The sequence below is a fragment of the Elgaria multicarinata genome, chromosome 8, assembly GCF_023053635.1.
Source record: "Elgaria multicarinata webbii isolate HBS135686 ecotype San Diego chromosome 8, rElgMul1.1.pri, whole genome shotgun sequence".
NCBI classification, from domain to species: Eukaryota; Metazoa; Chordata; class Lepidosauria; order Squamata; family Anguidae; genus Elgaria; species Elgaria multicarinata.
Window position 1 is genome coordinate 27,956,721 of NC_086178.1, and position 26,904 is coordinate 27,983,624.

A 26,904-nucleotide genomic window follows, 5' to 3' on the forward strand; every position below is an offset into this window, starting at 1 on the left:
AAGAAACTCAGGGGGAGGCAGCTTGGGAACAGGCCTTTTCTGTAATAGCTTCATGTTTACGCAACAGACTCCCCAGGGAAAGTCATCTGAAAGTGATGGTATCATCATTCTGGTGCTAGGCGAAGACGTACTTATTTTTTCAGGCATTTAGACATTAACTATGGGCCAATTGTTGTGGGCTGCTTTTGTGGTGTTTGTTCTAGGCTGTGAGGGGGGAGGAGATTTTATGTACTGTGGCTGAACACCTTTTATACTGTATCTTTTTTAGATTATGTTTTTATTGCATTTATTTTTATTGGTATCATTATGCTGATTATGGTTGATTTTGGATTTTTTCCTGTTAAATTATGGATTTTTGTATTAGTGTGTGTAAGTTGCTTTGAAACACTTTTTGTGCTGGGAAGCAATGCATGCATTTAACAAATTTAATGCATAACAACAACAACAATTTATAATGTAATCTCTCTAGAGAATGTTTTATTATTAGGGAAATGAAAAACAATATAACAAGTAAATTATTGCGAGGTGGACAGTTTTGGGGGATAGATCCATGTTTATCAAGGACACCACTAACCACCATCCTCTCAGGGAATATTATGTTCCTTCTTATCTTCCAGGGAAATCATATGTTAGAGCATTTGACACTGGGGCTTTTGCTGGCTGTACTAAGAACTGGGCTGAGAGGTTATTTATTTATTTAAATTTTTTAGGCTACACTTAAGGGAGGATAAGGCTGCTACTAGTGATGATGGCTAAATATTCTCTTCAGTTTTGGAGACAGTTTGGCTCTGGTTACCAGTTTGTAGGGAATATGTGTGGGAGGATGCTATTGGATTCATGTCCTACTTGTGGTCCTCCCAAAGGAAGTTGGTTGGACGCTGTATGAAGAGAATGGACTTGATAGGCCTTTGATTCAGTAAAGGCTCTTATGTTCTTCAGGGTGAAAACCAATAAAGCATAGAGTCACTCCAAGATCTCAGAGATCCGCTGCTGGATTTGGGGGCTTGAGGTGGATCTGGAAGATGAAAAACTGGAGCTGAAGTGTAGCACCCAGAAGATATTGCTCTGTTGCCTGGACAATGGCAGAATGCCAGGCTCCTAGTATTTATACAAGGCCTGGCAAATTGAAACACTAATGTTACACATGCCGATTCCTTTCCATTTCTGAACAGAACTCTTGAGGCCTGTCCACAGATGGTGCCAGGTAGCTAATGCAGTAGCGATCAATTCTGTGTGATGGTTTCTTTGTCTCACTTCACATATTCTTCAGCTTACAATTCATTTATAATACACCCTTATCACACACCTTTCATTCAAATGGCTCAGAGCAGCTTACACACACTGTAAACAAACCAAAATGATATTAAAATAAGAACAATGAACAACAGCCTTGCAGCGACAGCTCAAGGAAGCAAAACAGAGGCAGACAAAACATCAGTAGATAATGGCAAAAAAGCCCTCTTAAGAACAGCATCACCACACATGCTGGACGATGCCTATTCTATCCCAAACCAGGCAGAAGCATCCATGTGTTTTCATTTTGTTTTCCTTCCTAATAATCAAATTAAGTGACCAAATAGAAAAATTGGCTAACAGAAAATCCTCCAAACTAACAAATCCATCCAATGCATTGCTTGGGATTTCTTGTTCTAGAGCATCCTTCTCCAATGCCCTACAGATATGTTTCGTTGGGCATTTATATGCAGATTACATGTGATTGAGCCGATTAGCTTCGGCTATTGGGCGGTATAAAAATGTAATAAATAAATAAATAAATAAATAGATCTGTTTACACACTGACTGGGCGTGATGGTCGTTGCAGTCCAACACACCTGGAGGGCACCAGATTGGGGAAGGCTGAGGCAACCCTAAAGCAAGGTGAAAACCAGACTCTAGTTCTGGGAATATGCTAGTTTCATTGGAATAGTGAGGACCTAGGAGTTACTCAGCCTCTTACACAGCTAAAAAAAATAAAAATGACATTTTTTTTCATTTTTGGCACTAGAAAATGGCAGGTGCCCCAAGGCAATGCCTGTTGCAGTTTTGTGGTGGCCTTTAGATGTCACTGCAGCACTGTGGGAGCTTGTTTTCTGTGCATTCCCATCTCACATAGCACTGCTGTAGCATTTGAAGGACTCCTACCAGAAAGATAGGGCTGATCACCTGTTACAAAACAGTTGTCAGCTGGTTGAAACTGGGAGCAAGAATCAATTGGAAAGAACACATGTGGTTGTCCTGGCTACATGGTTGCAGGATTTTAAACATTATAGCAATGTCATGGGAAGTCCTAGGATGATATTATTTTGTGGAGGAAGGAAGAAATGGTTTAAATAAGTTATCACGATTCCAGATTGTTATACTCTAGTTCATGAGCAGGCTGGCAGAATCTACTTTGCCTTTTACTAGAAGCAAGAGAGCCAGGTGCAAAAGGCAGACACAAAATTGAGGAGCAAGGTGTCTTTGAGCACATGGTCAACCCAGGAATCCATTTTTCAGTATCAGAATCAGAGCTTGCACACACATCCTTGCACACACAAACCTACTCTTATTTCCTTCCATAAGTTTTCTTGCTTTTAGCAACGTAATTTAGGAGGGGAAATGCCCTTTTTATTTTGTACCTTCTGCTCTCTCCTGCTCTATTAAATGAATTTAGTTTAAGGACTGTAGGGCATGGATCCACCATGGTGGAAAGCTCCAATAGATTCTTTGCACGATCATTCGGCATTATGTCTGAAACACCCTAATCTGGCATGTTTCCTTTTATTTATTTGTGTGTGTTTGCAACATGTATATCCTATATTCTCTCTAAAGAGTGTACATGGTCCGCTGCCTCCTCTACCTTTTATCCTCAGAACAGCTCTGTGAGGTAGGTTAGTGGTGGAACCCAATATATGATATTAGCAATGTCAATTTCCAGCTGCAAGACAATATGCTGCAATAGAATCACAGCAATATGAGGGCATGTCTATAGCTGAACACGATGGCATACTTTCACTGAGGAATTCTCCACTGCTCTTTTACTGTTTCACAACCCAAATCTCACTGACTAGCCTCAAAGACCTCCTATAAAAACCACATCTGCTGGGCTCCAAGGTTGGAAACTCAACCTCTGAGGGGGAAAACAGGGTGTTCTGGTGGGTAGGGAGAGGAGGAGACTGGAGAGGCCATGATATGAGTTATCCTGAGCCTCTTCCAGCCTCCTTTCCTGCCCCTCTTGAACTGCTGTCTCCGGACTGCAGGGCAGGTGGATGGGGAGGTGAAGACCACCTCGGCTGCTGCTTCCGTCCTACATTGGAAGATTGGAAGCCTCCATATTCAGGGACTTCCGATCATCAAGGGTGCACTGACAAATCAATTGTAACTGGGCTTAATGCCCTGAACAGTTAAAACAACAAAAAGTTTAAATCCAGGGGAAATTATTCATTAAAGATGTTACCGTCTCTCCCGAATTTCAGATGGTTTATGGGAAAGAATATAAAAGTGTATGTTTTCCAACACATATTAAAAGAACAAACTTCTGGAAAAATAATTTACATTAACCAAGGTGGAAACTGGCCTGACATTTGTATAGAACTTTAGAAATGCAGAACAACCATTACAAACACATGCCACTAGAAATTAAAGAAGACTAGAAGCTTACAAAATGGTGCTCAGGCAGATGGGTTCCTCCCCCCTCTTTGTAGTCAAATCTTGAATGGACAGAACATGAAGATAATGTCATGCAGTCTCAAAACCCTGGACTTCACACTAGAAACTCTCTGAAATTATGCCACATCAAAGCTGTTAAAAGGAGAAATGTGCACAATACCATTTCACTCACCGAGAAGAAAGGCTTGGCTTGCCACTTTTACTACAGCTGGTATAAATTCCTGGGCCATCATCAAAGAAACTTCCAAGTGCCAGTTTTTGCCTGATAGACTCCCTCTCATTTTTTTGAGCCTAAAAAAACACAGAAAAAAGGGAATGAATATCAGCCCACTAATAGCAAACCACATTCCTGTTAACAATAGTTTAAAGTCAATTCAACATATCAACACTCACAATGTTGTAACTTAAGATAAGCAAATACAGTGCTGTTACCAGGCAATGAGATTATTTACTCCCACAACTCCTTACAAATATTGAATACATATTGAGTATATGTCTGAGTATTCAGTCTTTGCAGTTGATCATGACCATAATATTTTTTTTAACAAACTAACTAAAGAACAACATAACTGATAAATGGACTAGTAAATAACAACCCATCTTGCTACATCTTTCAGTGTCAGAGATCAGTCCTTTAAACCCACAACAATTCTTGCTTTCTTCTGTTTATACACCCAGCCTCACAATCTTAATATGTTTACTTCTCTGTTCTGTACGATAAGGTCATAGGTACAGTACTAGAGATTTACTGTACAATCTGTTTGTGTTTTGCAGAATGTCAGGGGTTTTCCGTCCTGTCATCCACTCATGAATAGAATCGGGTTGTTTTTTAACCAGAATTACATTATATTTGTGCTAATTTGCATTTGTGCTAATGCACATTAGCGAAAACATTCATTACTTAAAGTGAATCAGTGCTAATGCACATTAACTAATATGGATTAATGCATTTGCACACGTGCACACACTTCACAAATCCCCCCTCCAAACGTGAAAAACCACTTTGCAAGTCTGTGGAAAAACCGGATTGCTGCAGTATTAGATTTATAAAAATCCGAACTCATTTTACTCCATTGTGGAATTCTTTGAAATTCCTACCATAGCCTTATATTACAAGTCTCTTAGCTTTCATCAAAGAAATCTGGGAAATGAGGTTTGGTGAGAATATAAAGAAATCTGTTTGAAACCCCAACCTTATCACTCCATTGGCTGCCGGTGGCTTCTAGGGTGCGCTACAAGTTCTTGTTGACCATGTATAAAGCCCTGCATTGCTTGGGTCCTGGATACCTGAGCACTGTGTCTCGCCATTGGCAGACTCACTCTCAGGAGCAGGGTGCCCTGATGGTCCCCCGCTACAAATTGGAATGTGCGGGGGCCAGGGCTTTTTCAGTGGCTGGCCCCAGGTTATGGAATAATGTGCCACTGGAGATTAGACAGGCTCCCACCCTCAATTGTTTCAAACGCCTTTGTAAGGCGTTTTTATTTTCACAAGAGTTTGGGGAGGGGGTGGTTTAAATTGGCATTGACGGCTTTTAATGGTTTGAGGGTGAGGGTTTTAATGGAATAGTCTTAATGTGGGTTGAGGGTTTTAATGTAATTGTTTTATATGTTATTGTAAAGCGCCTCGATGCCAGAAATGGTGAGGCGGCGCTATAAAAATGCTTTAAATAAAATAATAAAAAATTTATCAGAGAACTACAGCTTATTAGCAGCTAATGAGAGATAGGAGCTTTTTCCCTGCAGGGCAGAGGGGCAAGGCCAGGGGAGAAAGCTGCTGGGAAATTCAGTTCTGAGCCTAGTCCTGTTTACTTCTGAGTAGTCAAGAAGAGACTTGTTTATTATTTATTATCCTGCAGAGGCTCATCCTGCTTACTTGTGAGTAGACATACTGCTAATTCTTACTTCTAAGTAGACACACTTCCTACTATAAACTGGTAACAATGGAGCTTTTTTGGGGTGGTGATGGATTTTTTCAGGTTCTACCCACTTTTGTATGTGACTCCCCCTCACCCCCCACAAGAGCTTCCCCAAAATGGAATCTGGCCCAAAAAAGGTTTTTCACCACTAGTCTGAATTCTCTTACTCAACCTAAGGGAGCAATATGTTTTAATCCCTACCTTGTTTATTACAGTAAGAAACTGACGCCAAACGGTCTGTTCTGAAGCCATTACAGCAATGGCTCATCTTAAATGAAATCTAGTTGCGTAGTGATTTTGAGCAGCGACACCATTAGTAGCACTCATTAACGATTACACGTAGATGCTACAGCTAACTGAATGCTGTTTTCCACTCCTCCCAGAAACATCCTCAGCAATGCATGTAGCATCATACATCTGGCATACAGCTTTTCTGACTCAAAAAGTGCAGAGGCAAACAAACTGCAACACGAGGGAAAAATCAATAGCTTTAAAAGCACATTTGCTGAACTTAATAAGATGGTATATTCGTTTTCACTTTACCACAAGTGCTGCAATAACATAAAGCAAACCTCTGAGGACTCTCTCATTAGATTTTTTCCCATCTGATCTATTACATACTACTGAAAATGTTTCCGTCTGTATCACTGTTTTGTGAGCCTTGAAAAATATTAGTCTGAAGACCAGATAAAGATGTGAAGGAGATATTTACATAGTTCCTATGCCATTACCCCCTCTCCTCCAAAAACTAGATATAACGACATCAAATCAACCACAGGCTAAACCACTATTGACACATTTCTTATGCTTTTTTAAAAAATTGCCATCTCCTCACTAACATTAAAATTACATAGATACAGGAAATATAACTATAGGTAATATTTTGTTGTTTATTCGTTCAGTCGCTTCCGACTCTTCGTGATTTCATGGACCAGCCCACGCCAGAGCTTTCTGTCGGCCGTTGCCACCCCTAGCTCCCCCAAGGTCAAGTCTGTCACCTCCAGAATATCATCCATCCATTATGGGTAATATTACCCATAATATAATATCTATATCTGGTGCCCTCCAGATGTGTTGGACAACAACTGATACACATACACACTCACTCACAATTTCTCCTTTGCTTTTCCTCTAAAGGAGTTCAGGATAGCATACATGCCTCACTTCCATTGTATCCATTGAGGTAGGTTAGACTGAGACACTGTGATTGACCAAAGGTCACCCAGTGAAGTTCATGAGAAAGAATCTGAGCTCAGATCTCCCTGGTCCAAGACTGACACTCTATACCAGAACAAACCATAAATATAACCATAAATATATCAAAATAAGGGTACATTTTAACAAGAAAAAATGTCTTGAATGATAAAATTCCAATGCTTTTCCAAATAACTCTTCCTGTTTCTTCCATTCCTGCTCTAAATAACAGCCTAGACAAAAACCAGAGGTTATTGGTATTTATCATTTCTGAGTCTCAGCAGTGAAACTCTTTACTTCCTTCAGTTGGCTGGTGGTAGCACTTCCTACTGAAGACCAAACAAAAAGATCAAGAGCACATGGGACTGTAGAAACTTTGAAAATGTGTGTGCGTGTGTGGGTGCTCCCTGGTTGGCCAGTTACCAATATGATTGCATAAACAAGCATCAATGTATATGAATGTGTGAGTGAGTGGTACATTTCCTGCTGAAATCAACATACATCAATTGGAGTTGGAGTGATCAGGAAAGAGTTTACATCTTGGAGTGGAAGAGACTCACACTTTGCCATAAAGGGCCTTAAATCATTAAAAGCTTGTTCATTTAGCATACTGAACCCATAATGTGGTATTCCATGGTTCTATAACACAGAGCATCTTAAAATGTGCTTGCAGCCTTCACACATACATCTATTTTGCGTAATTATTTATTTACAATGTTTATATACCGCTTCAAAACTAAAGAACAACAGATAGGATAAAAGAATAAAAACACCGTATTAAATATTACTATTTTAAAAAGAAACTGAGTTTTGGTAAAACTGCAGAAGGCTTCCTGAAACAACAATGTTTTCAGGAAGTGCTGGAAGCAACACAACCTTGGCACCTGTCTAACTTCCAAAGGCAGGGAATTCAGTAGGAAGGGGGCCACCACACTGAAGGCTCTTCTCCTAGTGGACTCCAATCGGGCCATAGGTCAATGTGGAACCACCAGGAGCATGTCCTCTGATGATCTCAGTGACCAGGCAGGTTGGGAAGGGAGAAGGCACTCTCTCAGGTATTCTGATCCCAAGTTGTTTAGGGCTTTGTACACTAGTACTAGTCTCTTAAACCTGGCCCAGTAGCCAATAGGCAGCCAATGGGTCAGAACCATATCTTGTTATACCATTACCTTAAAATGAAGGGGTGTGTGCATAGCATACAGAAATATGTATTTTTTTTCCTAAAGGAAAGATCTTATTTCAATATATAGCAGATCTCAAAAAAAAATTCTTCCATATAGCCATGGGGCGCTGGGGGGAAAGATGGAGGCAACGACTAGAGGAGAAGTATTCTACAGGGGAAGGGGTATGACTCAGTCAAATGTCTGAGGGCTTTTCATGGGACAGAATCACATCACAGAAAATGGGGAGAGGGGTAACTCTGTTGGAAGTGGGTGATGTTAAAAGCCACCAGCATCTGTGTGAGTGACCACGTACGCTTGGGCTAAAATGACACAGCCTTAGCTGAAGCTTTTGTTCTATAGTTTCTTCTTTACTTCTGAACAGCAGGCCCTATTCACTGTGGCCACAGATCTTTTTGGCACTAGGTAAAGACTCTTCTCTTCTCCCAGGCAGTTAACAACATATGTTGAGTTGATATGTAATCTGTTTTTATGTTTTTTATGGTTTTAATTTCTGTATATATATATCTGTTTTTAATGTTCAATATTTTTAATCTTTGTAAACCACCTGGAGAGCTTCTGCCATGGGGCGGTATAGAAATGCCATAAATAAATAAATAAATAAATAAATAAATAGACTTTCCAAAGGACAAGGTGGTTTGCAAGTGCTGTTCATTAGAAGCCTCCTCCCTCAATACTAGGCACTTACCGGAAACAAGATGCTTCCCTATTTTTAAAGTATAAATTATGAAAAACACCCAGCATGAGATCCTATAACTAAAAGTCCTCCCTTAGCAAAGAGTTTTCCTAATCTTCCTTCTTACATGTCCATCGTGGAGGCCAATTTCATAATTTAGACATAACTTTGCTGAAATGAGCTTCGTGATCGAGCAATTATTCAGTAAATATGTCTTGTTCAAGGAAGCATTTATGATATTCAAAAAAACCACACTATCATCAGTAAGTATGTTAACAGCTATTGCATAGACCATACTACCTACCCTAAAGCTCATATATATGCCAATTTCCCATTACAATATAAGTTTCAGTGACAAATCCTTTAGTTTCCCATACATTGTCGCTGCATTTGAAAGCGTAAAGCAAATATTGACCAAGGTTGCATGCTTTGCACAGTTCCATGTCTTAGAAGGCATCACACTCTCTTTGTAACCACAGATCAAAAGAGCGTGTGCAATTTTAGTTCCCAATCCTATGCATATGTTCTTGGGAATACTCCAGTATCAGTGTATTTGGGTCTTTGGTATTAATACTTCAAGTAGCTATATTTTACCTACAGTATGTAAAGAATATGGATGACTAAAAATAATCAGTTAAATTGTGAAGTTAACGTTAAGTGCAAGCAATACAACAGTGACACAGTTAATGTACTAACTAATGAGATAGCAGAAACTGGCTTCATTATAAAATGGTAGGTGGAAATGCAGCCCTTTGGCTGAAGCAAAAATTCACAGCAGACCAAAGAGGTTGTTTATTTGTAATAGTTATATACCACTTAATTTAATAAAATCCCCAAGAGGGGATTAGGGAATCATTTTGTACATTTTTAATTTTTGTTTTAAAGAGAGGTTTATACACATCTGGCCCAATAATGTTGGTTTTATTTTTCACTATGTGATAATGGATGTCACTGGGTCTTTCCAACACATTAAAAAGCCAAATGTTATACCTGCGTATTAGAGGCTTGGGTTTATCCTATTAACTTTGGCAGCTGAACAACAGTTATATTTGCTGGCCAAATATTTGTACATGTTAAGGTTGTTTCACAATTATTTCTCTATTTTTTAATAATGAGGTTTTGGGTTTTTCTTTTAACTTCAAAAACATTGTGATCAATGCAAATCTAACAAGGCCAGTAAAGTGTCAGGTGTACCATACCAACCTGATTAAATATTTGGTTGCGTGCAAAGAAATATTTAGAAAAACATTCATTCAGGAGGCAAGAGGCTTGTTTTTATATGTGGGATCAAATTTTACACATAATTCCTTCCATTCATTCAAATAACTGGTTTGCAAGTAACGAAAACCCAGAGTTTGGATTAAATATGGGTTGTCATTGAATTGTGGGTTGCTGATGAATGGTGGGTTGTTGTTACACATGAACCCTGCACTATAGTTTGGTAACCACAAACAACCTAGGAAGAGAACCCATGGTTTTTTGCTGGGTTGTGAACTCCTTGTTGATCAAGGTTAAGAACCCATAACGAAACCATAGCCCATGTAACGACAATCAATTCAACAACAACTCACCATTCAATGACAATCCATACTCAGGGTTGACATTAATGTGTGAACTAGACCTATTTCAGTGTTCATCCTCCCCTCAAAAAAGGAGTTGCTCAAAATAAAAAGCAAACCCTGAAAATAACAATACTCCATCATTGAAAAGTACCAGACCAAAAGCAGCATCATGGCCAAAAAACACAAAAAGTCAAAACAAGCTAAATTAAGCAACAGCAGCATCAAAAGCTTGTTTAAAAAGAAATGTCTTCCACGAAACACAAATACAGAGGAAATGAACTTATTATCTTGGGATTTCTTTCCTACTGTACCCTAGTAGCAGCATCTTTTTACACCATGTTTTTGACTTTGTAAACCGCCCAGAGAGCTTCGGCTATTGGGCGGTATAGAAATGCAATAAATAAATAAATAAATAAATAAATAGTATTAGCAAGCCTCAGGCTTCCTTCCTTCCCCTTTTGAGCTCCGATCCCATTCCTTCCACAGCATAAGTCACTGTTACACTGCAAGTTTCCGAACCAGCATGATATTTTTTGAACTTGCCTTTCATCAGAATTGCAAAGCAAGCTTACTGGTTTGGATGTAATGGTAAACTAGGGCTTGTCATGAAAGAGGAAGACTGGTAAGGAGCTACAGGAGGAGGGAGCATGCAAGCTTGAGTTTGCAATTACCACTGAATCAGTCCAGAGACTTCCCTAAGCTAGCCCTGACAGTTCATGAGTCAGAATCTGAACTTGGCTTTCCTGTATTCAAACTCAACACTACCTGCTAGAACACAGAAATCCAGGGAGTTGCTAAGAAAAATGCCACGCTAGAATGTGTAGCTCTAGTACACTTGATATGGACCTGCTATGAAGCCAATCATGTTGGGTGCAATGTGGATCTTTGTCATCTTTGTCTTTATTTATTTACAACCTGGTGTGTTGGACTGCAACTCCCATAATTCCCAGCCAGCATGGTCAAAATCAGAGCTTTTCAGGGCTGCTCTGGAGTAGGAAAAAACACAGATATAATCCTGGATCTTCTCTGTCACATCTCTCAGAGTGCTTCGAGCAGTCTTCTTCAACATGGTGGACTAGGAATTATGGGAGTTGTAGTTGAACACATCTGGAGGGCACCAGGTTGGGGAAGGCTGATACAGACAGACATACTATCTACAGATATACCAATATCAACAGATATTGATATGGAAATATCTGGGGAGGACTCTTATAGCTTTAAGGCCTATAGTTTAAAAAACTATAGCTCGGGGATGAGGAACATGTGGCCCTCCAAATGGACTGAACTCACATCATCTCTCACTACAGCCTAGGGGTGATGGGAGTTGCAGTCCAATGACATCTGGAGGGTCACATGTTCCCCATCCCTGCTATAGATACTTGATATACTAGTTATGTTCAGTATGAATTACATTTTGACCTGCAGTACAAGTGCAATGTATAAGAAAGGAAAAGGAATTCTAAACCACATGTTACTCATACAATGCAGTTGAAGTCTCCACAGCTGTACACAGTTTTACTCGAGTCATTTGATAGCATTACAAATCAGAAAAAATAAGTCAACACAAATGCAGACACAAGCCTTCACTGCATTCACTGATGCCAATATCCTGCTATAAGCTTGGATGGTTTTACTGAATACTCAGATTTTGTCATCTTCTCTATCCAGGGCTTCAGATTATTTATTTACCAGGATACAGGATTATGTTTTTCTGCAATGGTCTTGACATGCTTGATACCTCTTCAAAATCTTTTATATGGCCAGCCTATACTTTCCCAATTTTCTTGAAAACTGCAAGGAAGAATACTGCACCTAGAAGGCATGCTGAATAGCTCTGAACGGCTATTTAATTAAATTTATGTGTCACAGAGCTAAGAGCAACATTTTAGCATCAAGTCTACCTGCCAGGTGGGTCAGTCAAGGAAAGCTTGCTTTGTCTAGAGCAACCCAGTAAGTAGGCTGCACAGAGATTTAAACCCATATTTTCCCATATCCAACATTCTATTGAGTATATCCTACAAACTCTAATGATTCACCTAAACCTTGTTTCTTGGAAATTCATTTGGACTTTTCCTACCCTCTGTAGGTCTGTGGAACAACTGTCCTCTTCAATATAGCATGGATGGACATCAAACTGTAGCACTGAAAGAGCAAATTCATCAGACAATATTTGCTGCGTAGAGAAGGAGCACCTAGTGTTAACCAGGAGGGAACCTCGACGTGGTATTCTTTTTCCAAGAATGTTTCTCAATCTCGACCCTCTTGGTGTGCTTCAAACAAACTTTATTGGATAAGCTTTGCAGCTCCCCGTTTTATTGCTGCTTTTTATGGTGTTTCAGAAATGCTGTGGATTTATTCCCATTGTTTTGTCTGAATTGTTAAGGAGAGTCTGAATCCCACAAAAGCTAACAGGATCATTAGCTGATTGCTCATCCAGCAGCAATAGCACATCAGAGGATAATTTTATTGACCCTTTTAAGTACACTTTATTCCAGATATTACCCATAAATGAGTTTTATGTGTTAACTGTGTACATTCATACTTAGCTTTATATTGCATATATGCACACCGAGAACAATATGTCAACGTTTATATGAACTCAGCAGCTCCCTTATCGGGCACCATTTCCCCGCACTTTTCCTCTATCCATACAAGGTCTTTTGGATAGAAGTATTATGTGGATATTTTCATGGGCACATACCCTAAAACACTTCACCAGCATGGCATTTACAGGACTAGAAATATATCCACAAGTAGGATAACAGACAGAAATATAAGTCTTAAAACAAGTCAAATTGTATTCCTATTCTTACATCTCATTTATTGTATATAATCCACAGTTAAATAGCCTGTGCATGTTAATTTACTTAGAAAAACAAACAAACACATCTTAATTAGAATGTCTATTTAGCCCTATAATAATATGGAGTCCATTCAAAACCTGTGAGATCCCTTTAAACCATAAAACTAATATTTCAAATGTCCATGCCTTGGATGCATTATCTTGAGGGAGGGAGGAAGCAGCAGCCAGGCACCTCTCCACCGTGCCTGGGTCCAGCTCCAGCTGAGAGCCCCCTCCCTCCTGCTACCAAGTGTCTCTGCAGAGGCCACCAGTGAGGGAGGAAGCAGCAGCCAGGCACCTCTCCACCGTGCCTGGGTCCAGCTCCAGCTGAGAGCACCCCTCCCTCCTGCTGTCACCTGTAACTGCTGAACTTTCCAACTAAGATTGTAGTGCCCGAATTTGCTTTCCTTTTCCCGCTCCTCCTCCTCCCTCCCAATCCTCTTTCCTTTTGTGTCATGTCTTTTAGACTGTAAGCCTGTGGGCAGGGACTGTCAAGAAATACTTTTGTAAGCCGCCATGAGAGCCTTTTTTGGCTGAATGGCGGCATAAAAATCCTTAAATAAATAAAATAAATAAATAATCTAATTTTTAGGAGCCAGAACCCCCCCCCCCCTTTTTAAAAAGGTACAGGTTCTGGGAAGAGGTGAAAAATGACAATGTTCTTAAATGCCACATCAGAGTTTTGTGGCCACTTGGGATTTTTCAGCATTGTATGGGTTAAAAATGTTTGATCCCAATATTGTACATTTGTAAACCCAGCACATTTAAGTTCTGTAACTGTGAACATATGAAACTGCTTTATAATTAGACCATCTGGGCCAACATTGTCTATTATTCTGACTAGCAGTGTTTTTCCTGGGTCTCTGGTCTTTCCTAATCTTGCTATGGGAGGCCTTTTAACTGGGGATCCCAAGGACTGAACACAGGAGTTATGTGCTTTGCTATGCCCTCTCCCAAACATTACCGCAGGCTTCACAGCTCACAGGTTTAGTATCATGAGATTCCCCTTAAGTCATGCAACTGCAAAAATAATATTAAAAAGTCATCCTTGGAGCCCACATCCTTGGAGCCCACAAGGTAGATGGTATAGTTAACTTTCCATTTAGCCAAAGCAACAGTAAAACATATGGAATTCCTTCCCTAAGGAAAACATGTGTGACCAGTAACCATCTGCAACAAGCTTTTAACAGATTCTCAGCAACAAGTGCTGCTCAGAAGGAAAACATAGAGCAACACGGATTTTGGCACTCTATGGATAAGGACAAGCGTATACTTGTAATTTGATGTCAAGACCTCAGCCATGCAACTAAAGTTATTTTTAAGTATGTCTGTTATTACCAGACATAGACAATTACTATATTTAAAGTTCCATATCACAGCTGGCATGCTTTTTAAAGACATGCCAATGTAGCAGTTTATACAAACCCTCCACGCCCTGGCAAACACACCGTACTATTCAATTTTAAAAGTTTCTACTAAATTGGGGGTGGAAATAATGAAGAGAAAAATATGTCTATCAAGGAAGCCTCAAACATTTATCAAAACAGCATCGTAATGGGCCTTAGAAATTGCCTAGCTGACTGCAATCCATATGAATATATTTCTATCTGCTGATTTTAATCAATGTATAAGGCTGCTGACAACTAAAATGTTTTATACAACAGAACAAAAGGCACATTCAATGCAATATTCTGAACTAGAACTTAGCAATAGAAAGTTGATATAAATGTTGATCATGATAACAAATGGCAACAAATGTCATTATGTAGCAAAATAAAGAGATGCTATTGTGAAAGAAAACACTCATCTCTATCTTTGCAGCCTTCAAGAATGTTCTGTGAATATATTTTTTTCGTGGGTGTCCTTGATTTGTTTCCCTTCTGCAAAAGCAGAGTGATTGTTCCAAGACAAAAGAGCCCTTTTTATCCCTTACCTTTTTATAATTCCCCTCCACATCCAATGTGGATACTTCAGTGATGATGTCATCCATTCCATCACTGTCCAAATGCATTCTTTAACTCTTAAAGACCCAAAGACACCAAACCAGCAGTCACAAGTTTCCCGGCTCAGGGCTCATTCTTGAAACTCCAGTATCAGCTGGCAACTTCAAATAAGGCGAGGACATTCAGTCTTCTTTTTTCATTCAGGAAAAGGTCTCCATGCATATTTCTTCCATTCTCTGTGCTTAAAAAGCCTCCTCTCTGGGGACACTTGGACCTGTCAGGAGCCTGATCTTCTCACCAGCTGCTATCACCTACCTCTGAAGTAGGCTGCTACAATCCACTCTAAAGCATGCTTCTTTTTTCCCTAATAAAGTAAAGGCTGCCTTTGAGCTGCAGCCAGTTGATTGCACTTCTTTGCCGGTTATACAAGGAAAGGCAACAATCTTCCTCCAGCCACTGGTAGTACAGGATAAAAATAGATGGAAGCCTGCCTAGCAGAGAACACCAGAGCAGAGGGAGGGGGGGAAACCTCTGCACAGCCCTGCTGTAGCACAGCCCTGCTATTTTCAAAACAGAATGATATGAAAAGTCAAGGCCTCATGGGCTATGGCCAGAAACAATGAACCAAAGGGCCCAGGAGCATGCAGTAGATCTCCAGAGCCCACACCTTCTAGAACAGCCTCCTCCCCTGGTGACCACCTGAGTTGTTGGAGTACAACCCACATCATCTCCAGCCAACATTGGCCATGCTGGTTGGAATGATGGGTGATCACTGAAGTATCCATGTTGGATGTGGAGGTGAATTATAAAAAGGTAAGGGATAAAAAGGGCTCTTTGATCTTGGAACAATCACACTGCTTTCGCAGGAGGGAAACAAAGCAACCCCCCCCCCCCAGGAAATCACAAAACATCCTTGAAGTCTGCTAAGACAGAGATAGTTCCCCCCACCCACAATGATGTCTTTTTATTTTGCTACCTAATTCCATTTGTTGTCATTTGTTGTAGTCCAACACATCTGGAAGGTGCCATGTTGAGGAAGGCTATTCTTAAAGCTTCCCCCAGGTTTCCTAACCTATGAGAAGCCTACGATGCAGCATAAGGAACTCTTTAAAGACAGCACCCTCCTCCTAGTTCATGTACAGCAGCATGTCGAAGGGGAAGGACCACAATGCTAGGCCAAAAGAGTCATGACTTCAAATCTATATCTAGCAACTACATCTTTCTTTCATTTTTACACTAGAGTAGGTACAGGGGCACTGATACAACTTTTAAGGTCCAGATCAGCCCCTCTGTACTTACTCTCAAATACAAATGGGGGGAAAAAGACATAGCTGTTAGATACGGATTTAAAGAAATACCTCTTCTGGCCCTCAGTAGTAGAGCACCTGCTTTGCATGCAGAAAAGTCCCAGGTACAATTCCTGGTACTCATTAAAAGGATCTGGTAGAAGATTACAGGAAACACCCTTCTCTGCTTGGGACCCTGGAGATCTGCTGGTGGTCAGCACAGACCACCTTTCCCCAACATGGTGCCCTCCAAGTATGCTAGCCTACAAACCCCATCATCCCCAGGCAATACTGAACTAGATAAACAGCCTGATCTAATAGCATCCCATCTTGCTCATATCTCATGGCTTTCTTTCAGCTGTGCCTACAGAGTTCACTGTGGGATTTCTAGACTCCCAGATTCTTTTCTTTCCTTTTTATTTTTTTTATAAGCAGATATTTTTGACAGGCAGAGCTCTGCTAATTATGAGCAGCAAAGACAAATCATGTAGTAGATCATTACAAAGCTTTCCCAGTATCACTCCAATTAGAGACATTTCTGTATATATGTATTACTTACACACATATAACCTACATTCCCTCTCAGGCAGTTCCTGCTTCAGGGACTGGCTCAGAACAACATGATTTCTCCTGCACATTAGTGCACAATAAAGGCATTTTGAAGTTCAAGCTGCACCTTGGAAAAGCTGTTCTAAAACACAAACATTTTCAGCAAAGAGAAGTTGCCATGTGTACAGGGAACACGTGGGTTTAAAGCACTCTGCCTTTCAGACAGAGACAAAACTCCACTGGCATAAACAAGTGCCAGTTTCAAAAATGCTTCGAAGTTTAGTGACTCTCCATGAGCAAAAGCTCTTGAGATGGAAACCCATTGCTTCTCATTCTGTACATCTGGAGCCCATGTGGCATTCCCATAAAACCTACAATATGCTTTGGAGGTATGTCATTTATTATTTTTGTAATGCTGGATAACTTGATACTGTATCTCCTTCTCTTCCGCTTGATCTCATGTAATATTAATTTTTAAGCACCACAAAGATTTCAGAACAGTATTTCACATAGAATCATAAAAGTTGGAAGGGGCCTATAAAGCCATCGAGTCCAACCAGTGCAGGAATCCACCCTAAAACATACCTGACAGAAGGTTGTCCAGCTGCCTCTTGAATGCCTCTAGTGTGGGAGAGCCCACAACTTCCCTAGGTCATTGGTTCCATTGTCGTACTGCTCTAACAGTCAGGAAGTTTTTCCTGATGTCCAGCCGGAATTTGGCTTCCTGTAACTTGAGCCCATTATTCCATGTCCTGCACTCTGGGATGATCGAGAAGAGATCCTGGCCCTCCTCTGTGTGACAACCTTTCAAGTATTTGAAGAATGCTATCATGTCTCCCCTCAATCTTCTCTTCTCCAGGCTAAACATGCCCAGTTGTTTCAGTCTCTCTTCATAGGGCTTTGTTTCCAGACCCCTGATCATCCTGGTTGCCCTTCTCTTTCATCCTTGGAAGAGGATGACACCATAAACCCCTCCAAGAGAGATAATCAGGTTCATGTTAAATGCCAGTAGAACAGGGGTGGCCAGATGGTAGATCCAGTGCCTGTTTACCCTACCCTGTGCCTGTTTGCTTTCTCTTCCCCTCCTCATGGTTTTATTAGAATGTAAGCCTATGCGGCAGGGTCTCGCTATTTACTGTTTTACTCTGTACAGCACCATGTACATTGATGGTGCTATATAAATAAATAATAATAATAATAATCTCCAGATGTTTTCGACTTCAACTCCCAGAAGCTCCTGCCAGCATGGCCAATGGTCAGGAATGCTGGGCCTTGGCAATCCAATACATCTGGAGATCTACTTTCTACCCATCTGTGTAGCAAGACATGCCAAACATGTTAGTGGAGAAATTACATTATTGTTGCATGAAGGATCTGTGCAGCCCATGGCAAAAACAAAAACAAAACACTGTTGAAAAAAAACACTGTGATAACAGCACCACAATGTAGAGATCGGCATGGAAGCATTTTTCCTCAGGCATCTCTCCACCCCACACTATATACAAAACAGGTACCCTCTAGCATTATAAGGCTGGGGAGGCAATGGCTTTAACTATATGATTTGGAAGTTGGCTTGTCCCAAGCAAACAACAAAAAACCTTGATTTATCATGATAGAGGTGTACAAAATTATGCATGGTATGGAGAATGAGGATAGGGAGACATTTTTCTCACTCTCTCAAAATACTAGAACCCAGGGTCATCCCATGAAACTGATTGGTGGGAGATTCAGGACAAATAAAAGGAAGTACTTCACACAGCGCAGAATTAAATTATGGAACTCACTACCACAAGACGTAGTGATGGCCACCAATTTAGTTGGCCTTAAAGGGGGGTTGGATAAATTCCTGGAGGCAAAGGCTGTCATTGGCTACTAGCCCTGATGATTGTGTGCTATCTCCAGTATTCAAGGCAGTAGGCCTGTGTGCACCAGTTGTTAGGGAACATGGGTGGGAGGGTGCTGTTGCACCATGTCCTGCTTTGTTGGTCCCTGGCTGGTTGGCCCTGTGTGAACAGAGTGCTGGACTAGATGGACCCTTGATGTTTTTATCATGACAGGAGGGGAGCGAAACAATGAGTTTGCCATCAGACCATAGGTGTTTTCACCTGCTTTGCCCCACCACTTAGGACGTCCTAGGAGCCTTCATAAGAAAGCTGCTGCTGCTTTGGTTGGGTGTGAAAGTGCTGTCTCAAGGACAGGTTGGGGGGAACATATGCTCAGGGAGGGGCTTTTTCTACCTTGCCTTTCCTGATGTTTTGCTGCTGAGAGACAACCAGAAGGGGAGTTGCATGAGGGAACGCTTTCTTTGCTCTGGACTTGGGACCACAGTGAAAGGAAGGGCTCTTTCTGCTGCTAGAGAGTGGGCTGCATGAAGTGTCTTTTGATTCCACCCCCTTTCCTTTTTCCGCTAAGTGTTTGATGTGGATGAGCTGTCTTATTGTTAGGCCACTTAACAGAAATTGTTTAGTGAATGCAAGTATATGCTATTATGGATACTTGGTATTATTCACTGGTGTACTGGCATATCTTGTGCTTGTTTAAATTTTGATATGTTTTAACTGGAGATTGCATTTTTTTGTTTTGTGACCTGGGGGAGGATCCGCACGTCGCACCCAGAGTGCTTCTATGCGACCCCAGAGCACCCCAAAAACGATAGTCTGACTTCCCTGTAAAAGAAACTAGGAAGAGCCGTCCATGCCGCTGCCGCCGCTGCCGAGGAGAGCTCTCCGCTGGCGAGGAGAGCTCGGCAAAAGAAGGCGGGGTAGAGAGTTTCTTCTGCTCTTCACCCTGCCTTCTTTTGCCGAGCTCTCCTCGTCGTCGGCATGGATGGCTCTTCCTCGTTTCTTTTACAGGGAAGTCAGACTATCGTTTTCAGGGTGCTCTGGGGTTGCATAAAAGCGACGTGCGGATCCCCCCTTACTTTGAGCACAATGCATTGTGGAAAATGTGGTATACAAATAAATTGACTATGCCTAATGATGGGAAGAGCACAGGTGAGCAGTGGGCTTGGCTTACCACGATTTATCTCAATGTCTGAATGCAGCCATTGTCTCTCTGCCTCCTCAGGCAACAAAGGAGATCATACAGCAAGAATAAAGGATTTGGGCTTATCTATGAAGGGAGACTGGCCACAGCTTTTATCTTTGGATTTTCTGCCTCAAGGATCTACTGTAGCAGAGATGTGAGATTCTATAACCTGCAGTTGTTGATGCTAAATGGCTTCATCAGGGGTATTTTCAGGTCAGTAACAAGGTGAAGCATCTATGTTCCCTTTGCTTCTTGCCTTGACTCCAAAATGACATCAGCACTTCCCAAGGCCATTTGCAAATATTTGCTATTAAATTTCACCTTCCACCCACAAAAGCACTTAAGATGATGAAACTACATGTGTGTGTGTGTGTGTGTGTGTGTGTGTGTGTGTAAGTGTAAGTGCTTCAGAATTGGATAATTGCCTAAAATTTTGAAGGGAAGAAGCATTAAGGAAAATAATGTTGGTGACCCATCCCAATGAAGTAAGAATGAGTGTGAAATGCATACCCTATACTACAATAATAATAGAATTGGCTTTAAACCCACCTTAAATCTGTGATAAATACCCAGAAAGATCTGATCCTGCAATATATTTATCAGCACGTCTAAAAAGGCAAGATTATGTTAAAATCTCTCTGATATGCACTATTCAAAAGTGTAAACGAAAGCATGCATTGATATATCTAGCTAGCTAAATTCAATTATTTTCCTAGTAGGCTTCTATGTAATTACTTTTCTGCATATAGGAATTACGATAATATGCTTTACTTTTTTTATGGTTTCCATCCTCATAGCTGACTCAGCGTGTCATTTCCTAGCATTACTAAAATTAATTCTTCCCTTTTCCTGTTCTTTCCGTGATAACATTGACTTGTACCTAAAAGCCAATTATCAGCTGAACAAAAGAAAATCCATTCATCTACTTGGGCGCAGATTTACAAAACATGTTTCAAATTTTATTAGCTGGGAACTTTAAATTATGACAAAATGTTCACATGACATCATTCACATCTTTTCAAAATACTCACAAAAAGGCAGTGTTAGTGGGAATCAAGCTTTTTGCATTTCTCAGTGGAATTGAAAAATGAGTCACAATTAAATATGCCTGCATTACAAGTGAAGTCATCTTTCATGCACATATAGCTGACAACTCAGTAAGGACATTAAGACTATCATACACAACCACAGAAAAACATTCTTCTGCTCACTAATCCTGTAAATACAGGAGAGGCACTAATGGCCTTAAAAAGTAAATGAAAGGCCATTACTACACAGGTTATAATCAAGGTTAGAAGGGTTATGCATGACCCTCCTAGCACAGAGATGAGAGTGTGAAGAAAGAAAAGAACATAATTGAGGCTGGTTCACACATACCTGTACATAACTTAGTCCAGGGTTCTCCAATGCAGTGTCTATGGGCACCTCCAATGGTGCCATGAAGGCGTCCTTAGCATGGTCCCCCAAATGTTAAAATATTTCCCCCATTTTTTAAATATATGTATAGGGGTTTGTGTACAACTTTCTATCAATTATACATATGCTTCAAGAAAAGTAGACCAAATATCCAAATAAGTATTTTTTGAAGGTGGTGACACCGATTCAAATATTGGAAGGTCCTCAATTCATTGCATTACTGGAGGTGAGTGTTCATCTTTCCAGTGCTGTAATGTCAGTCTTTTAGCTGTCAAAAGGGTGCAGTGAATCCATTTACACTGACCATTTGTTAATTTCCATGAAGCAGGTAAATAATCGAAAGGAGTGTGAATATTACATCAGTGATTGTTAAAGACTGTTCCAGTACAAAATTTATCTCTGTAATAACCTCCACCATGAAAGAAGCAACAACTGGACATTGCCAAAACATATGTTTAAAAAAGCACCACCAGCAATTAACCATATTAACCAATGCCCCTTATTAAAGAAACATTGTGTTGTCTAATAGACACGAAACAAAACATTTTGCTGAATAAAACACAGGCTAAGATCCATAGATGTGACAGGTAGATACCAAAGCAGCGATCCACGGATTAGGCATTTTGTAATGGTGCCCGGAGCAGTTTTTCAAATCCTTGAATGTGCCCATGGGCCCAAAAAGGTTGGGGATGCCTAACTTAGTCTTTCATCACTTGATTACTCAATACTTTGGATTCCTAGTAGTAGACACCTCATCTCCATAAAGTGGTGCCAAATGTCTCCACATGATCGTATAAGTAAGAGGTGTAAATCCCTCAGATTTAGGGAGCAAATATGCTGCCCTGAGGGTCCCAATCCAAACCCAGAAGACCATGCCCCCTTCCCATTCCCCTCAACCACTGATGGTTTGGTGGTTTCCCAGCTTTTGTGCAGTTCCCCCTCATTCTAAAAGGCCAAAATGCCTCTGCTAATGTTTAGATAGTAAGAGCTTTAAGCTAAAATATGCAAGTATGTTTTGTATTTTAGGCCGGGCTCTTTTGTCCCTGGCCCCTTATTCCTTTAGCACTGCCCACCACTGGAATGCAGCCATTTCTCTGAAATGGAAATTGGTCTGCCTGAAAGAGATTTTGCTCCCCTGATGTATGTGGTACAGAATCACATGGCGAGAGATAAGTGTGAAATAGGCTGTGCATGGTAGGGAGTGAATGGTAGGAGGACAACCATTTCTCTGATTGTAGCTGCAATTTACTAGCAGTTCAATTCAGAAAGATTGTTGCCAGTTGATCTTCAATATTTATAGCCTACTGAAGAATAGATACCCTTTCCTTGCACTATCATCTAGCCACATACACAATGACGCAGAGGAACCTGGCAGGGTAAACCAGCCTTTGACTTATTTATTTGTTACATTTATATCTGTTACATTTATATCCAAGGCGGCTTCCATGGGCCTCCTTCTTGCCATATTATTCTCACAACAACTTCAGTAAGTTATGTTAGGCTGGGAGTCAGTCACTGGCCCAGAGTCAACCATGAGCTTCCATGGCCAAGTGGCGACTAGAACCCGGGTCTCCTGAGCCTTAGTCTATTACTCTAACCACCACACCGCACTGACTTTCAGTGATAGCTGAATGTGGGAATAGCCTACATTTGAGAAGGATGATAAGGCATGAGAGCTGAGATTGATAACTTTCCTGAATACTGACAGCATCTGCCTGCACAGAAATCTTAATAATTGTAACATATTTTGGAAAAGGAAACAGAAGCCACAATTTATGACTTTTCTCTGTGTTTTGAGATACTCTGTATATACTGTCAGATCTAGAAGAAAACATACACATGTAACTTCTAGAGGCTTCAAGGAAAACTCTTAATAATATACTGTAGATTTAAATCTAAAGAGCATGCACATTAAGCTTGTATATTTCTAACCTGTCAGCATCCCTTCCCAAGGAAAATATTGTTTTTTCCAGGACTGTCAAACAAACCATCCACAAAGCTCCCATGTTTTCAAGCCAACCATGAAGCCAGCATGTGTGAGTAAGTAATTCTGACTTTCATGCCAACAGAACTGTGCCTAAAATGGATGATGTATCTGTACAGGTAAACAGACCACTACGTAACTCATATCAACTGGGAAGTCAGAGTTAGGAGGCGGGTGATAATAATTAGAAATCATTTAATGGTGATTAATGTGTGGGGATTGCAATCAGTGATTTTAAGCAGAGAACCAGGGGGCGGTAGTTACTTTGCATTAATGAATGTGTGGAGGTGGCAATAATTCTGAATTAATAAAGGACTAAACTTGTGTGCGTGGTCATTAGTCACCACTGATCTAGACAGGATTAAAAATGACGTCCTTAAAAAAGGGGAGTTTTATTCCAAACCACCATTTTATAATAATTAATATTTTTAGATTAATAAAAGAAGCCACTTATTAGAGTTCAAGTTTGCAGCTTAGTCTTCCCTTTTGTTATAATTACTGGATACATCACATCGTTTTTCTTCTTGAAATCATTAGCTTTTTATAATAATTTGGAATATTAGAAAAATAGTGTGAAATACAGCCTGTAAGAAGGATCCTTAAATAGTGGAAGTCCCTTAAATTGTAGAAGGCTCTTTGCATGTCCTAGAATACCAAAGCTCTGTATTTTTCTGTGCAGAGTGCTCACTGGTTCTTCCCCAAACGGAGTCTCTTGGAAAATTGAGCCATCTAGTAGTGTCTGTCTCTCAGGCTATGCAACATTGTCCCCAGATTGGTACTTTCAGAAAGCTTTGGACAAAGTCCCTCACCAAACTTAGCTATCATGTGATAAGAAGACAGCTCCTCTTATGGACTGTTGACTGGTTAAAGAACAGGAAGTTGAAGCTAGGAGTAAACAGACAATTTTGACAATGGAGGGAAACAAACAAAAGGGAGGATCTATATTGGGAACAGTGTTATAATGAGCTGGACTCAAGTGTGAGCAATGAGAGATGTAAATGACACTAAGGTGGGTGAGAAAACTCAAGTAGACCAAGGTGAGGATGTCTCCAAACTGGACAATATAATGGCAAGAGCTCCAGTGTAAGTAAGTCAGCAGTGGGCAGCCTTTTTGGGTTGTGGAGAGCACAGAGCCCCTTCCCCGAAAGCTTGAAGGACTTCTCCCTTCCCTTGCCACCAGAAATTAGTGCGCCATCCCAGAAATCCCCACATGTGCTGTTTCCCAGTACAACTGAACTCCTGACAGTCCACCAAATGGCTGTTGGCAGGTTGTTGGGAGCCAAATTCTGGTGGGAAACAAGGCACATTCATAGGCATGCATATGGGGTGTCTCAGGCAATAAGTATTGAACTGAGGAAGCCATTGATCCAGAGGGGGATCCAGACACAGCAGGAATGACCCTCTGACAGCCCTCCAGTTGCTCTGCTGCCTCACCAAAGAACCGCTGCCTCCGAGAGAGCACTGCTGCTCCCAGCAGCAAGAGCAAAAAGGAACTGGTCTGCTGGGAGCCTGTCTGTCAGAAGTTCCTCCTCCTCAGTTACTAGGCATAGAATCGTAGAATCATAGAATAGCAGAGTTGGAAGGGGCCTACAAAACCATCGAGTTCAACCCCCTGCTCAGTGCAGGAATCCACCCTAAAGCATCCCTGACAGATGGTTGTCCAGCTGCCTCTTGAATGCCTCTAGAGTGGGAGAGCCCACAACTGGCACGCAGCCCACGTGTTGCCCACCCCAGCAATAAGTGATGTAAATGGGGGCAACTCTTACTCAACATCACGTATATACTGATCGTTTCCAAATGTTCTGAATGGGTCCTCAATGGGTTGTGACTATCCAATATAGACATTGGAACAGCTTATTAAAAATGTGAATTTCATGTGCAGTGGAACTGAAAAGGCAAACTGTGTATTAGGAATACTTAGAAGGGGACTGGAAAAAAAGACTAGTTTAATAATCAGCTTTCCCCAATCTTGCTGGGTATGATGGGAGTTGAAGTCCAAAACATTTGGAGGGTATCAGGTTGAAGAAAACTGATATAGATCTTTGGCAGCCTTCCCCAACTGGGTGCCCCCCAGATGTTTTGGACTTCAACTCCCATCAGCCCTAGCCAGCATGGTCAAGGGTCAGGTATATTGGAGTTATCATCCAAAGCAGCTGGAGGATACTAGGTTGTGAAGTTTGCATTCAAGATACTTTGTACACTCCTGGTAGTTGGCTCCATCACAAAATGGATATTATAGAACTGGGAGAGGTGTAGAACAGGACAGACAAAATGATCAGGAGGTTAGAGGCATTGGGGGCTGCTTAGTTTAGACAAAAAGGACAACAGAGAGACATGATGGGAGTTTGTAAAATTCCAAAAGGTGTGACGAAAGCAGAGACAGGGAGAGAAAATTAGGAGTCAAACAATGAGATTAACCAGTAGTAGATTCAGGAGAGACAAAAGAAAGTGCTTCTTCACATAATGCATAATTAATTTACAGAATTCACTGCCATATGATGTGGTTATGGGAGCTGGCTTAGATAGTTTTAAACAGGGATTAACCATATTCATGAATGGTCGGGCCATCAATTAAAATGGAATCTCCAGCTTCAGAGTCAATGTCTCTCTAAATAAGTGATGGGGGTGGGGCAGGGGGAGAGGAAAGTGGGGAGACACACTAGGGGATGACTACTATTAGAATATTAGTTGTGAAGAGAATTTGCATTTGGGTTGATATTTATTGGTCTGCTTACACACACACACACACACACACACACACACACACACACATCTTGGGAGCAAAAGCACTCCTAAACAGCAAAAGAAAAGTTGCCAGTTCTGTTCAACACATCAGCCCATGAACTTATGATGGCACTTAAAGAACCTTCATTTTAAACTAAACGTACACCATGGACGTACACCATGGACTTACCAGAACAACGAAATAAAACTCCAAGCAGAATCTATATTACTAATTCAGTGACCCTTTTCAGACAACATGCTAAGCCACTGTGGTTAAACATTTTGAGCTAAACATTATGGCTTAACATGTCATGTGAACCATGACTTAGCATGTCGTGTGAACCATTCCTAACCATGGTAGCTACATAACCATGGTTTAAACACACTCACTAACCATTTGCTGCTAAAGGGTGTTGTCTGAACAGACTCAAAATCTTCTATTCCCAAAATACATTCCCCATCATTTTGAAGCTATTTCACATATAACACTGGCTCAAAAGTTTAGAGGCCTGCTTTAAACACAAGAATAATAAGAATTCCTAAGCCCAATATGCATGTTTGAGGCTGAACTTCCATTTTGTTCATCCTGAATTCCCAATCAGTTCATCAAGTGACCCTACGCTTTCACATCATTTTAAGCCATATATTATGGGTTAATAAACCAGGATGAGCAGTTTGCTGGTGCACACAGGTTGTTCACTCCCACTTTGCCCCTCCCTTCACATGAGTGAGTAAACAAATCAGGAAAAGGAGGAGCTTTGTGTGACATTCAAAAACAGGATTATGGTTTATTGTGGCAAAACAAGCTATGATTCATAAACAAGTAACAAACTCTGGTTTAAAGCTCATTGATGATTCCGGCTTGTTCTGGGTCTGGATGTCACACAACCTCTCTCTTTCCTGGTTTGTTTACTTGCTGACATGAAGGGATGGGCAAAGCTGGAGTGAACGAGCTG

At 40.8% G+C, this 26,904-nt stretch overlaps 1 protein-coding gene across 6 annotated transcripts in view; it reads right to left on the bottom strand.

Moving 5' to 3' along the window:
* The window catches only part of SCHIP1 (schwannomin interacting protein 1), a 111,158-nt gene that overhangs the window by 22,801 nt on the left and 61,453 nt on the right, over nucleotides 1-26,904 (bottom strand). For 3 of the 6 annotated variants that reach the window (XM_063132033.1, XM_063132032.1, XM_063132035.1), the window contains one exon: nucleotides 3,821-3,939. In XM_063132033.1, coding sequence (XP_062988103.1) covers nucleotides 3,821-3,939 — 119 coding nt within the window. Of the gene's footprint in view, nucleotides 1-3,816; nucleotides 3,940-14,952; nucleotides 15,434-26,904 lie in introns of those variants that run through there. The other 3 variants (XM_063132034.1, XM_063132036.1, XM_063132037.1) reach the window with 3 other exon arrangements.